Source organism: Chelonoidis abingdonii, chromosome 9, assembly GCF_003597395.2.
Source record: "Chelonoidis abingdonii isolate Lonesome George chromosome 9, CheloAbing_2.0, whole genome shotgun sequence".
NCBI lineage: Eukaryota > Metazoa > Chordata > Testudines > Testudinidae > Chelonoidis > Chelonoidis abingdonii.
In genome coordinates this window covers 60,243,641-60,259,309 of record NC_133777.1, presented here as the reverse complement: position 1 = coordinate 60,259,309, position 15,669 = coordinate 60,243,641, and the positions used below count along the sequence as shown (strand labels likewise).

Below are 15,669 nucleotides of genomic sequence, written 5' to 3'. Positions count from 1 at the left end.
ATCTTAATTCATCCCAATGGGTTATTTCTGAAGCCAATAATAACCACTGAAATTCTAAATGTCTTCTTAGTTATAATCCAGAAGCATTCACAAAGTTAACTCGTCTTAAAATGTTCACATGTTACCTGCCATGTCATAAGTGCCAATTCATTCAAATGGCCACTCCACACAAAAACTTTATATAGAATATATGCAATTTCCAGAAGCAGCATAATGAATTAAGAACAACCAGATAATAGAGCTGGGTTCATTTTTAGTTTTAACTTAACAACAATGTACAAAAATAGGCCAAAACCCAAATCCAAGCCTGTCCTCAACTCTTCCTTATCAAGACTGACTTATTTTATTTCCCTTTCTCAGGATATCAGTTTCATGCAGATACCTAGATGTATTTTTTCCCCTAGCATAGAGAGTATTTTTAAAAAAGATTGTTTCTTTAAAAAGAAAAGAAGCCAAAGGCTCAAAGAGCAGAGTCCACAACCTACTTAGCACTGGATTAAAACTGTGGGAGAATACAAAGCAAAATGAAACCCTGGGTAAGGAGGCTTGCCACAACAAGAAGATCATCTGGAAAAGGCACACGACTTGGGTCCTATGCCTCTCCTCTAGTGACTTGTGCCAGCAGATCTGAAGTATGTTGAAGGTATCCACAAATGGTGCTCTTAGACCTGGATACTAACAGCAAATTCTTAGCAAACTGATTTCTCTCCTCTGATGATTTTTCCTTTACTGTGAATAAATGTGTCCTTTTCACCCCTTCCTCCCAACTTGCATGATGAAACTGAAAACTTGACCATGATAACTCCATTTTCCAAGTGACTTTCATAGGGTAGACCAGATTTTGTTACAAAGATCTCATGAAACACGTCCCATTCACAGTTGTACCTTTCCATTCACAAGACAACCCTTTAGCAACTATAGCAATTTATATTTTTACTACAAATTTGTACCACTACACTGATTAAGCCTGCTGAAAGAAAGTCTAATTAATAGTGCTAAAAACAAATATGGCTTGTCCAGTTGAGGCCCCCACCAGTGCCAAGACAGATTTCAACAGAATGAGAGCACACATCAGTGGCAATCTTTTTTTGTAAATTCCTTCAATGCAGACCCTGAATAACGCAAAGGAAAAAAAACCCTCAAGTCTTCCTTTCCTCAAATGAACTCCTCATCCAACCTTACCAAATTGAGACAGATCTTTAACAGCAGCTCTGAAAAAATGAGTTATCCTTTTGGTTATGTTAAAAATATTACTAATGATTTGGGATTAGTTTCCAGAGTTCTTTTTGACCTGTGCATTATCAAGCTTCAAGGTGGTGTGGAAGACTGTGCATACTGTCTACACTTGAAAGATGATGGGCCAGATCATCAGCTGATACAATATCTCCACTGAAGTCCTTTATGTCTTAATACAAATCAATCATCTGAGTATGGTATCATAGCTCTATATCCACACTTCCAAAATGTTTATGTAGTTATCACCATTATTTTGGAGAGAATTAAAGATGCTTTTGTTGGGATGAATGGTAGCACATGTACATTTCCCAGCACACAATGAAGTTACCTGGCCAGAGAGAATGTAGAAAGAGGTGAGATGGATATTCACAGACCATGATATCCTATGAACTGTATGGTAGAATGACAACCCATGAAAATTTCATTTTCAAGTACTCTTCTTGCACAATCTGGTTCAGTCATTTCATATGCAAAATGAATCAATGACTTCCAATGCCTTAGAAGTCGCAATCTCTATTGGATAGATATCTCAAAGCATGCTTTAAACATCAGTTTTATGACCTCAGCGAAAGGTCAAGTGCAAGGTTGATACAAGTTCCTGCATCTGCAAATGCAAAGAACCACCACCACCAGAACTGAATACACGTTGATGTTTACACTTATCATCTGTGTTTGTCATCTTGAGAACCCGATTTCAGCTAGTATCCCTGCCCACAATTTCTTATAGTAAGACAATCTCTACTCAGTGAAGAAACAGGACACACTGATACAAGTTAGTCAGAATGCGCCTCTGCCTCATCACTGAGCCTGTTCTCTGACTTACTCAAGAACTGAAAAGCCTTACTGGAACCAAACTTGATCATTGAGACAGGAAGTCTCCCAAAATTACTGTGCTATGGTTGTCATGTCTTTGAAGAAGATTATCCTCCTAACAATCCTCAGGAGTTTGATCCAGTATAGCCATAAATCCCTTATCTCTCAAAGAGCTGGGACTACTGTTGTTGAGTAATTAGCTTTAAACAATCAATTTTATGAGATGTCCCCAAAAGTGGGTCTCGCACAGAAAGCAATGTGATTGACAAACTGCTGAGAACTGAAAACTTTGAGTCTGGATTCTTCCATAATGAATCTGCAAGAAATTTAACTACCCAACACAAACAGAACACTTTAATTGGTATCCTTGTCTAAAAGATGGCTAAGGGGGGCAGGGGATGGGGAAGAACTGTAGATTCAGCAAATAATCTTAAGAAGGATACCAAATGTTTACATTTTAAAATGTTCATGCTAGCTGCCTGCACTCAGATACTTTAATGGAGTAAACAGATTTCCCATTCAACAGGGGAATCAGCAACACATTTTAAGATTAATACCAATAAGAGAGGGAAAAAAAACAAGTTTACCAAACACTATCACATATCTAGGGCCTGGTCTGTACTACAGAGTTAAGACAACATAAGACAGCTTACATTGACCTAAACTCTGTAAGTGTCTACACTAAAATGTCACTCCCACCAATGTAACTCGCCCACTACACTGATTTAATAACTCCATCTCTATGAGAGGCATAGAATCAATATCAATGTAGTTAGGTTGACACAGCGTCAGTGTCAATGCTGTGTTGCTTACATCGACTGCTGCTGCCTTTCAGAAGTCATCCCACTATGCCCCATGCTGACAATTAAATTGGTGCCAATACTCCTGATGAAGACGCACACCACCAAAACAAGGAGTGTAGTGTGGACATGCAAAAGCAATTTAATTAATGCCATCGCTGTGCATTGACATAACTTAGGTCAATATCATTTTGTAGTGTAGACCTACCCGAGTTATCACCTTGTTTGCAACTTTTTAAACCTGATATCAAATAATGGCACCGCAAACTCTAGATTACACACTTAAGTCTATTCCCTATACCGAGGCTACTGGACTACCAATTTGTTCACCCAGGCGATATTCTAATTTTTCTACTTTTTTGTTCTAAAGCAGTAGTATTAAACATCCACTTAATTAAACTGCAGAATAATAAAAAAAGGAAATTTCAAATCTTAGCATTCTTGTAAGAGTAAATTAAACAATGGAAAACATTGCAAAGGATTTTAAAACTATGAGTAATTAATTATTTTTACAATTACAACATACAGAAAATCAAAATTTTACTAAAGCCCAGGTCCTGTAAACACTTATGCAAATGCAGAACTTTGTACACAAAAATACATTGTCCTTGTAATTACTCCTGTGTAAAGTTAACCAGCTGCCAAAGTCTTTGAAAAATTGAGGCCTTAAGCTTCAAACAAATTGAACAACATCAAACACAATGTAGTAAAAAGCCTATTTAATACTAAAGTTCCTGAAAGGGAATCTATGTGTCATAACATATTTAGTAAATTTCTACAAAAACCACAAGGTACTTTGAAACTGAAATTTTGTGAAGTGATGTGAATATACAATAAGCAATATCCACTTTTTGTACTTCATTAATTTAACTACAATTAAACCTTGAGCTTTATAAGTTAATAAAAATTTACCTGATTTAATATTACAGGTTGTGCTGTTACTGCAGCCACTGGCCTCGGTACAGGTTGACCCATTACAGGAATTGTAATATCTCTTGATACTGGCTCTGTCGTTACTGGAACGGTTACAGGTCTGCTAACAGGCTGTGATATTCCAGAATTTGACCCGGGTATCTGCTGAGCTGATAAACATCCAGCAATAGGTCTCTGTAGTGTCTGTGAAGTTCCTGAAACAGTCACTGGTCTAGACAATGGCTGAACGGCTACAGAGCTAGTTGCAGGTCTGGATACAGACTGAAAGACTGGTGAAACAGTGACAGCACCCGGACTGGATGCAGGAGTTGTACAGTGTTGACTGGCAGGCTTGAATGTAGTAACTGTACCTGTTACACAGAATTCCAGAATAATCATTACATAGTATTACAGCTGGATGTTTCATTAAGTTTTTTTTTTTTAAATTACCATATTAGGACAATGCAGTACCTCTACTAGGTGCACCATTCTGTATCCCCGTTCGTGATGAGCTGAGGTTGACTCTGTTCAATATATCTGTTAAAAGTTACATTTGTGTCTTAATTCCAGTGACAAGTTACAAAAACTGAAGTGAAGTTAAAAGAAAAACAAAAATTAAAAGCAGCAGTCACATTTATTTGTGAAGGTACCACAAGCCAATAATTTTTTTCAGTTACAAACTTGAATGCCATTTCTAAAATAAACACCCAATAAAGCAAACTGCATTATCATCCTATTTGTACAAATAAAGATCTTGAGACTTCTAACTTTTCTTCTTGAGAAAGTTAATTCACCAAATCAAGTCAAATTTTAGTTCTCTAGAAATGCAGATAGGAAAGCAAAACTCTCTTACATGGAATCCGTAAGTGTTTAGCTGTGTTGATTATGTAGACCATTATACAAAAATTTTATGAAGACAATAGAAACAAATAAGAAAAGTGAATACATTCATTAATTATTTCTTAGAAAAAGTTGCTTGAATTATGAAAAAACATTCCAAAAAGAGGGAGCAAACTCCCTGCTTCCCAACTAATTACTTTGCATTTTGCAATTTAAGACATATCAGGAGGAATAATTTGAACTACTTATTCTAAATTAACTATCAATTTACGAAAAGAATATGATCATCATTGCAGAGAGCTCAATGTCCAACAGAAGTGAAAAATCCAAAATAATACATTAGGCTGTACAAGGAACAAGATGGAGAATACTACCAAAATATACAATATTATTATACAATTTAGCAGGATTTATAAAAGGATTAGATGTTTATATAACTAACAAGAATATACAGAAGTTAATAAAAAATATTTAACTATCAACTTCAGGGCAGAAACCAACCTCTAACTATTGGTAGTCAGAAGAAGCTTTTCCTGGGTGAAAATTATTCCTCAGCTGCCTAGTGCAGAGTTTTTTCCTCTGAAACAACTGGTACTGGCTACTATTAGAGATAGGATACAGTAACTCCTCACTTAAAGTCATCCCGGTTAACGTTGTTTTGTTGCTGATCAACTATGGAACATTCTCATTTAATATTGTGCAATGCTCCTGTCATAAATAGATAGCTAAGGGTTAATGTTTCTTTCACCTGTAAAGGGTTAACAAAGGGAACCAAACACCTGACCACAGGACCAATCAGGAAACCGGATTTTTCAAAGCTCAGGGGAGGGAATGTTTGGGTCTGTGTCTTTGTCCGGCTCTCAGCTATGAGAGGGGTCTTTTTCTATCTGTAAGATTCTAATCTTCAGTTTCAAAGTTGTAAGTACAAAGGTAGAAAAAACAATAGGTTGTTATTGTTTTTCTGTATTTACATGTGTTTAGTTGCTGGAACGTTTAAATTGTATTCTCTTTTGAAGGCTGTTTATTCATATTTTTCTTTTAAGAATACCCTGTGTATGTTAGCTTGATGCAGAGATCATGTTCATATGGTTTTCTTTCTTTTTTATATAAAGCTTTCTTTTTAAGACTTGTTTGAGTTTCTCTCTGGTAGGCTAAGGGACGAAAGGGAGGAAATTCTCTTTGTTAGATCTACGGAGGTAAATCTCTGCAGCACCAGGAAATTGGTGGGGGAGAATCTAAGGGGAAGAGAGATAGAATCTTTTCTGTTTCCTTGTATTTGGGTTTGTCTCTTTGTGGAAGAGAGGAGACATGCTCTTGGTATGTGATGTAAAGAGATTGCATCAGTAACTTCAGGTTAGCCAGAGAGATTCTGAATGTGGAAGAGGGGGAAGGGAAGTGGGTTATTTCCCTTTGTTGTAGACTCAAGGCATCTGAGTCTTGGGGGTTCCCTAGGGAAGGTTTTGGGGAGACCAGAGTGAGCCAAAACACTGGAATTTTTGGATGGCGGCAGCGAGATAAGATCTAAGCTGATAATTAAGCTTAGAAGGGTTCATGCAGGCACCCAGATTTCTGGACGCTAAGGTCCAGATTTGGGAATGCTTATGATAGCTCCCTTCTAACTTTGTCATTTGGCAGCCTCCTGCTTTGTCCACTGCTTGCAGGAAGAGCAGCCCGTTGCAGCTAGCAGGTGGGGGCTTGTAACCAGGGTGTATCGGAAGCCCCCATCAGCTCCCCGCTCCCTTAAGTTCCCTGTGCAGCAGCCGCTCAGCAGGCTATCAATTGCCGGGCAGTTCAGCTGTCCCTCCCACCACTGCCATGTGCTGCTCCTGCCCTCTGCCTTGGAGCTGCTCCCCGAACCTCCTACTTGCTGGGCAGGGGGGGCATCGGCTAATGTCAGGGTGTCCCCCTCCTCCTACACCCCGCTTACCCCTTCTCCATATAGAGAAGGGTGGGGACATGCAGGGGCGGCTCTATGTTTTTTGCCGCCCCAAGCACGGCAATCAGGCAGCCTTCAGCAGCGTTTCTGCGGGAGGTCCACCAGTCATGCGGAATCGGCGGCGGTTCTGTGGGTGATCTGCCGGTCCTGCACCTTTGGTGCACCCACCGCCGAATTACCGGTGAAGCCGCGGGACCGGCAGACCTCCCGCAGAACGCCACCGAAGGCTTCCTGACTGCGGCCCTCACAGCGACCAGCAGGCCACCCCCACATCGCTTGCCGCCCCAGGCACACACTTGCTGCGCTGGTGCTTGAAGCCACCCCTGGGGACATGGTCAGAGAGAGACAGAGCGAGCTTGGGGCAGCAGCTACTGTCTCATCTTCCTGATCCACTTAAAAAGACAATGCACTTACGAGTGGGTCAGCTTTCTTAAAGGGGAAGTGTGCATTCCTCTCTTCTTCTCTACACAAGCGGCAGCCCCAGTTTGAGAAACACTGGGCTACATTAACAACGTGTTAACCCTCGAGGGCTCAGCCGAGTGCTAGCTCATCATTTAGCAGCAAGGCATTCTCTGGGAAATATCCCACCCTCTAACTTCACCACTTCAACCAAGCTTCACAATCATCATAGCTGTGAACGGTATTAAATTGTTTGTTTAAAACATATACTGTGTGCATGCATATATAAGAGAAACTGCTGAACTTCAGTTAATTTGCAAATTTGACACCATCAGCTCAGGATTAAACAAAGACTGAGTGGCTAGCCAACTACAAAAGCAGTTTCTCCCTCCTTGGTGTTCACACCTCACCTGCTAGAAGAAGGCCTCATCCTCCCTGACTGAACTAACCTTGTTATCTCTAGACTGATTCTTGCCTGTATATTTATACCTGCCTCTGGAAATTTCCACCACATGCGTCTGACAAAGTGGGTATTCACCCATTAAAGCTTATGCTCCAATACTTCTGTTAGTCTATAAGGTGCCACAGGACTCTTTGTCGCTTTTTATATAATATATAGTTTTTTTGTCTGGTGAAAAAAATTTCCCTGGAACCTAACCCTCACATTTACATTAATTCTTATGAGGAAATTGGATTCGCTTAACATCGTTTCCCTTAAAGTAGCATTTTTTCAGGAACATAACTACAAGGCTAAGCGAGAAGTTACTATACTAGATGAACCTCTGGTCTGATCCACTATAGTAATCCATAAGTTTATCATACCAGTACTCATCTGGATGACATTATTTTATTTATTTTTTTAAGCAGGTAAAGAGGCAAACCACTCACAAAGAGAGGATATATAGGCTTCCCCTGCCCACAAAACCAGCACAGCTCACTATACAAGCACTGTTTGGGAAAAGGTTAAGGAGGGGGAAAAAATAGTAATTTACTTGCAACGTAACTGTTCTTTGAGACATGGTTCATAGGCATATTCCACTCAGGAAACTACAAGCTTCTCATTTTACTGGGAAATCCCCTGTAAAAAGCACCGGCCACATCGAGTGCCAACTACACTGATGTCTTGGTCACCAAACAGCCTTCTGCCAAGAAAGCCCGTAACTCCTCCCTTATATCTTCAGGCAGCTTGTCAGTGAACTTCGACACTGCACCCCAGTTTACAAAATCATATTTTGCTAACAATTCCTGCTGGTTTCGTACGCATAGCTGGAGAAAGGAAGCAGCAAATTCATTTGGCTATGATGTAGCCGTGGTGGCATGTAAAATAGACTTCTATCTTGAGTGGTCCCTTGCATGTCTTCTTCCTTCAACAAGTGTCCATATGGAAAGGTTTAGCCTTCTTAAATCCCTCAAAATTGCATCTTCTAACCGCATTCTTGGTCAGGCTTGTGCTCTGCTTCCTTCAACCGCAGCTCTTATAAACCTTCTGTAAAAGCAAACCTGCTTCTGTACTTTGGAGATTACCTCATCCCACTGCAGCCATCTTGTTCTCAAAAGGTGCAAAACTACAACTTGCCAAGATCATCTAAAGTATTTCCTCATTTGTGACAAAAGTCAAACCAACGTATCTTGATACATTGTAACGTTTGACACTGAAAACTATTGTTTCCTCTCCTCCAGTGTTTTTAACACCCATGTTTCTGCTCCATGTAACAGAGTTATCATTATCGGTGTGTTGAATACTTTTAACTTGGTTGTTATACAGACATCCTGCCGGCCAAAGAGGTTTCTGAAGATGCTGAAATGACACAGACAGAAGTCTGATCCTATGTGTAACTTCTTCAGTTATAGACCCTCCTGCTATCAACCAACTACCAAGATAGATAAAACTGTTTACCAATTCAGCGTCATTACATGCAACGTCAGTAGGCCATTCATGTGTTTTATAGGAGGTACACACAGCTTTGGCTTTATCATCATTGATCTTAAGTCCCATATATTCTGCAGTTTTTTGCAGCTCTTCTAGCATTAGTTTTAGTTTTAGTTTGTTTATGGCCTCTCAGGGGGCATGGATCAGCATTCACCTTGCGCTCCTCGTCAGTACCTGGCTCGAGCCGGAGACACTAATGATCCAACCAGCATACCAAATTCAGTGATGAATCCTGGTCACATGCCAACTGAGACAGGTTCTGCACATGCTAAGAATGGTCTCTGCAAGTAAGATAATATCATCCACATACGTAAGATCCTCTAAAGATTAATCTTTAAATTTCACTCCACCTACTTTGGGCTCAATCAGCTTCGTCATCAGATAGTCTATTAGAACTATAAACATGTGGTACACGTACCCTGTGGGGTACGCAGTGGACTTCCAGGTGGTACATCAACTCATCTAGATATTTGCCCAGTTTTATAACAGGCTATATAAAAAGCACTAGCAAAATCAGAACAAATTAGTATTTCATACAGCCAAAATGAGAAAGTAAGCAATTTTTCAGAAATAGTGTTCTGTGACACTTTTGTATTTTTATGTCTGATTTTGTAAGCAAGTAGTTTTTAAATGAGGTGAAACTTCGAGTACACAAGACAAATCAGACTCCTGAAAAGGATACAGTAGTCTGGAAAGGTGAGAACCACTGCTATAAACAACATAGGTGAGAGAATGCGTCCCTGGCATATTCTTGATTCTACTGAAAACCAGTTTATAATACAACAATTGACTCTCACAGAAGTAAATGTATTGCAACACAGTTCTTCCACCAGGCACACTAAGTCCTCAGGTACTCCAGATTCATAGCAGTACCCACAATGCTGATTCACGCACTGAGTCAAAAGTAACTGCAAAGTCTATAAACGCGGTATTAAACTTCCGTTTGTTTCTGTAATCATTTTTCCATTAACATTCTGCACAGCATATATAAGCCTGTACAGAATCCATACTAGCTGTCTCTCATTTTCGGGCTGAGACAGTATTTCAGTTGGTTCTGTAGTATAATCATAAACATCTTCTCTGAGACTAAGAGCAGTGTTATTCCCTTATAGTCTGAGCAAACTGATCCCTCTCCTTTTTGAGGGATGATATAGCCCCTCTTCTAATCTTCTGGAATATGACTGGTTTCCTAAACTTTTAAGACAGCTCCATGAAACTAGTAACCTAAGCCCAGGCCACCACTCTTTAGGAGTTCTGATGACAATATTGTCAAGACCAGTTGATTCACCATTTGGTAAATGTTTGACCGTACACATTACTTCCTCAACTGTCAATTTTTTGTTTTCTGATCACTTCTCTTTTGGATTAAGTTGCATTTACATCTTTGTGGGGATCTATTCATTAATTCACAAAAGTGCTCACACCAATGCTTAAGTTGTCTATCAATATCTTGGAAGTATTCTCTGGAGAGAGAAGGAATAATTTTTTCTCCTGAATAAGTCAAGTCTCTTGGGTTTTCTCTTGGGAGTTGATGTCAATCTTCCTTGATGCAACCTCTCATTGACAGCACTGACCATGAAGGCGTTTGAGGCAAGGTGGGAACAAAAGCACCCGAAGCCTTGCATCGGAACATGGATATCATTTGTATGCATGGTTGGCTATTGATGCCAAGGAGGCTAGTATGTGTCATAAGGTCCTTGCTAGTTCCAAAAGAGCCTCATTAACAAGGAGGGCTACCCTCTCAGGGGCTGCCGCCTGAAACACATCCAAAAGCTTATGAGTGCTCTCTTGGACAAGCTCAGCTTGTATGCTTAACACTACAGCCATCCTCTTCAATAGGTCCTGATAAAATTTAAAATCCTCTGGAACAGGAGAGGAGGAATCTGAAGCCATTAAATCCTCAGGAAAGAGCAACCAGTAAACCAGGGCCAGTGGGTTCTCTTGTGGTACAACTGGCTCCTCAGGTGAACCAGTACCTGCACAGGTTGCCAAAGTAAGTGGCTCCCGATGGTGTTTAGCAAAACAATCTGGTGAGCTCTCTCTCCAGCATGCAGATAACTGAAACCTGGAAAACCACAATAGTGGCTCTTTAGGAATTCTTAGGGTGTGAAGAAGGGTGTAGGTCACAGGTGGTGTTGTATTAACTTCAATGGAACAAAAGAGGTCCAAAGAGTCAAAAGTGTTAACATGACTTGAACTGTGCAAAATTAAATAGTGTTCAATAAGGTCCAGAGTTTGGTATAGAGAGCTAAGCCTGCTTGGTACGATGGGAAACACACCATTAAAATACTTTTAACTTTTATTAAATGCACAGAAAAGGACAACAACATTTAAAGCATTTGAAATGTACAGTAATAAATAAGGCTTTCATTTTAACAACAGTCCTTGTTTCCATTAGGTGAAGAGTCTTTTAGACAGGAAAAAGCCCTTGTTCTACAATCTCTTAGATGGTATTAAAGATGATAATAACTGTCCTTTTTGAGGAAAAGTGAAGAAATTAGCCAAGATGGGCTGGAGCTGTTGTTTAAATCAAACACCTTTTCCTAGAAGACAAAACACAAAAATGGAAGAAAAAGTACAGCAAAGATAGAAAAGAACAGCTTCTGTCTCTGATGTTGCAACTACACTGCTGGAAAAAAACAGTCATAGTACATAGTACTATTAGCCGTTCTGAGACCGGGCAAACTTATGACAGCATCGGGCAGTTTAGGGCACTGCACTTCTAGTCACAGACTTAGAGCAGTGTTGCAAAATATACAGCCTTGGCTGGCTAAGCCAGACTCTTATTAAGACACAAAAGTGAAGAAATAAGGTGAGGAAGGAAAAGGTGAAGAGAGGAGAGAAAGTGTCCCATTCCAAATGGTGGCTGGAATTCAGTCAGAGCTGGTAGCAGAGGAGATGTCATCTGCATCCCTTTTCTCTAGCCTGGTCAGGACATCTCCCAGAATCAGGATGACGAAGGTCCTAGGGTCCCAGGAGACGGTAAGGGTAGCAGCCGTTACGGTGAAGCTCGGTCCTATTGTCAAATTTTCTCCCAAAGTCTCTTAAGGACCCCAAGAGGGAGTATAAAGTGGAACAGCCCATCCCCTCATTATTTTGTCCACATAATGTCTGACATACCAATTTTGGTTCATTGATTTTCAGTTCCACACTTCATTTAATAAGCATGATTTTAACACAATTCTTGAGTTATGTCAGAAGACCTTTTGTTTGGACTAATTCAGTCTCTCTCTCTCTCTCTCACACACACACACACACACACACTCCTTTTCCTACCAACATTCGTAAGTTACAGGTTATTGTGACATTTTATTAACTTACCTTCACCTTTTACAGATGAACCCACAATTAAGGTAAATTTGTAGGCCCAATTATTACAACCAGCAGCCAATAGGAAGCAGCCCAAGATGAGCTATCTTTCCTGTATCAACAATCCCATTCCTGATACAAAGCTTTCCTTCAGCAGGTGGTCTAGAAGACTTGCTAGACTGACCAAACCTCAGAGGGAACAGTGACATGGAGGAGGCCTCCAAACCCAACTGCAAGAAGCTATCTGAATAGTCAGCAGACAATGAGGGTGCCAATCCTAAAGAGGCTACTACGCACTCTTACTTATCTGTGGCCCATTGGAAAGAGGTCAATATCAGAGCTGATGCCAGCATAGTAGTCAATACTTCAAACATGCCCCAAGATGTGAAGAGAGTCACATGGAGACTTGGTATGAGGAAAGACCTTGCTGCTGCCGCTGCTGAAGTGCAAGTTGTGGTCGGTGTCCAGTCTGACGGCTACCCCAGTACTAAACCCATAGGTGCGGAGATACAGGCTTGTGCAGAGGCTGAAAAACAGACCAATACTGACATGGTGTGTGTCAATGACTATTACCTCTTTGCTGTGTTTCTTAGTTGGTATCAACACTGGCCCCCCCTGACAGCCTCTGTTCTGGAGCCATAGACCAGACGGACCACCGCGAACAGGAGGTACGTCCACTGCCAAGGACTCCTGGCACCACAGGAGAGTTTGGGATGGAGAGCCAAAGCAAATCCTTTACTACCTCATAAGCTTGCAGGGTCATTGGTAACAATGGGGCCAGAACAGTATCCGTTGGTACCAGATCAACAGCTGCCTCACAGGACAGTACCAGAATCAATGGAACAGTACCGATATGTTCCCCTCATGATACCAGGAAGACAAGGATCAACAGCCTGGCTCCATCCTGAGTTCCTAAGGAGCAGGGGTGATTTTCCAAGACCTCCTTCAAAGAAGAAGAGTAGTCCTTCAATCTGGAATGGCTCTGGTCTATTTTATGGATCCTCTTTCAGAGAGGCCCCAGAGACGCAGACTAATCCCTCTCTCTCTGAGAAGAAAAGTCTGAGTACAGCAGTTTGTCAACAACCACTGCAGCCTCTGTAGCAGCCCAAGAGGCAGGGTGATTCATCGACGGACGGGGAGGCTGAGGCAGATCCTGCACCATGAGGTATTGCTTGAGATGCAGAGCTCTGGAGACCTGCATTCTTTACCTGCAAGAAAGGTAGATGCTGCACATCTCTTTAATATGTCCCTCACTGAGGTCAAAAAGCAGCACATGTGGGTGTCACTATTCAGAACAGACACCTCACATGACAGACCATACTTGCATCAAAAACTAACCACTGACTAAAAACAATCAAAACACTAAAGGAAACTAGCTACTGGCAGGAACTACTACCTAATATTTAACAGGATTACCTAGACCAAAAAAAATAAAAAAAAGAAAAAGAAAAAAGTGAGGTAAATTGCATGGGGACCTCAGAGTCACGCACAGGTGGTGAGAAGGCACTGAAGGGATCAGGGTGGTGCCAACTTTGTATAATTTCAAGAGGAGTCTGAGTGAAGAGCACAAGCTCCTCCCTGATAGATACTGCTACAGAAAACTCTCCGGCTCCAGCAAACCAGGTACACAAACACCTTAGTAGAATACACATATACAACTGCTAGAAGAAGAACAAATTCTATGTTTAGATTCTTCTTTACTTATTTGTTAACCATGCTGAGAACAAGTAGCAGTATGGCAGGGCACGTTATCCTACAGAGCCTTAGGAGTAAAGGAAAGCCAAGAATTACATGGCTCAGCCACAAAATCATCCAATACAAACCCAGCCAGAACAAATAATTTACATAAAAAGGTATTTATACCTCTAGGTTACTGATGTGAAAGTTAATATTTCTAAGTGTTCAAATACTGTAAAGTTGGAAACTGACATACAACTTGTTTCCAAACGTATTTGCTCCCAACTTTTAAAGAAAGAAATCACTGAACTGGTAGAAATCAATGGCTTAGCGCTTGCAACCAGAATTTGTTGAAGTGCTAAACCAGCTTTTGATAGCATTAGCCTCTTCACCAGATGCAAAGGAATATTTTCTTCATTTCAGTTTATTCTATTAGTCGCAAAACAAGTTTCGTAAACCTTTTCTCTTATGTTTCCAGAACATTTAAAGTAGTTTTAATTTTAAAAATGTTTTTGTGTTTTAACTGAATCAATTTCCATCCAGAGAGCTTGACACATATCACAAGTAAAAAAATTAAATCATAAAGAAGAAAGGCATCATTCACTATTTTCTAAAATAAATGTCAAAATTAAGAAACTGAATAAATATTAAGCTATATATTTGCTTAAATAAATGTGTACAGATATAGCATATACTCCTGGTTATCAAAAAGAAGCACCAAATTTAGTGTAAATGTTATATTTAGATGCAAGTCAAAATGTGTTAATGGTTACCAACCAATAAGAATCAACCTCTCTTTAGCAAAATAACTAAAAAGTATAAATACAAACACAATTAAAATTGAATTAAATCAAGTTTTCCTGTTTGCTTACTTAAATGATGATTTTTTTTTTAAATCAGTGATTTAAATTGCTTTGATTTAAATCAGTTTACCCTGGGAGTGAAACTGTAAACTATCTAATAAGAAATCATGTAGGATAATTAATGTATTATAACATACAAGCATACAAAACTGAGCTAAGATTGCATATGCCAGGTTAACTTTAGCATTTCTTACACATTTCCTAAACAGTACTAGTATGTTATATTTAAATAGTTCATCGGCCAAACAGGAACAAATGTTAGCCGCAACCCATTTTACCAAAAAAAAACAAACAAAACTGAAGCACAGAGAAGTTAAGTGATATAGCCTATGTTCCAAAGCAAACTGTCAGCCCCAGAAACTGAAACCAGGTTTTCTGGTTCACAGTCTCATGGGTCAAGGTCTAACCAGCAGCTACCCAAGTACCTAACAGGTTAGTCATGCATCCCAAGGGCGGCTCCAGGCCCCAGCACGCCAAGCGCATGCTTGAGGTGACAAGCCACGGGGGGCATTCTGCCGGTGCCGCGAGAGCGGCAGGAAGGCTGCCTTCCGTGGCTTGGCTGTGGAGGCAGCCTGCCTGCCGTGCTTGGGGTGGCAAAATCCCTAGAGCCACCCCTGATGCATGCTCTTTCAATTTGCCTCTGTTTTAAGAAGGACCCTAGGAGACGACATACCTGATCAGAGCAGTAGATCATATATTCCAGAATCTTGTCTCAGATTATGGTCAGTACCAGATGGTTCAGAAGAAGGTGCAAGAAACTCCATTATGAGTAAGTATGAATTAACATACTCCTAGATTTTTTTTCTTAACTGCAGCCAATTAAAGCCTGGTTTATTCCCTAAATTATAAGTTTATAGCACTTACAAAAAGAACACACTTATCTAACTACAGTAACTGTGTAATATTCTCATTTTCAATGTAAGTGTGTTATCTTTTAGAAAGAAAAATAAGCTC

General features: G+C 40.2%; 1 protein-coding gene across 12 annotated transcripts in view; it reads right to left on the bottom strand.

Annotated features, from left to right (window-relative positions):
* The window catches only part of ZNF280D (zinc finger protein 280D), an 86,652-nt gene that overhangs the window by 50,229 nt on the left and 20,754 nt on the right, over positions 1-15,669 (bottom strand). For 10 of the 12 annotated variants that reach the window (XR_012656548.1, XR_012656553.1, XR_012656547.1 and 7 more), the window contains exons 3-4: positions 4,233-4,298; positions 3,762-4,132 (exon numbers count right to left, since the gene is read on the bottom strand). Coding sequence is in view for 5 of the 12 variants with exons in the window: in XM_032783088.2 (XP_032638979.1) it covers positions 3,762-4,132; positions 4,233-4,298 (437 nt within the window). In the remaining 7 variants the exon portion in view is untranslated. Of the gene's footprint in view, positions 1-3,761; positions 4,133-4,232; positions 4,299-4,614; positions 4,694-15,669 lie in introns of those variants that run through there. The other 2 variants (XM_075069599.1, XM_075069598.1) reach the window with 2 other exon arrangements.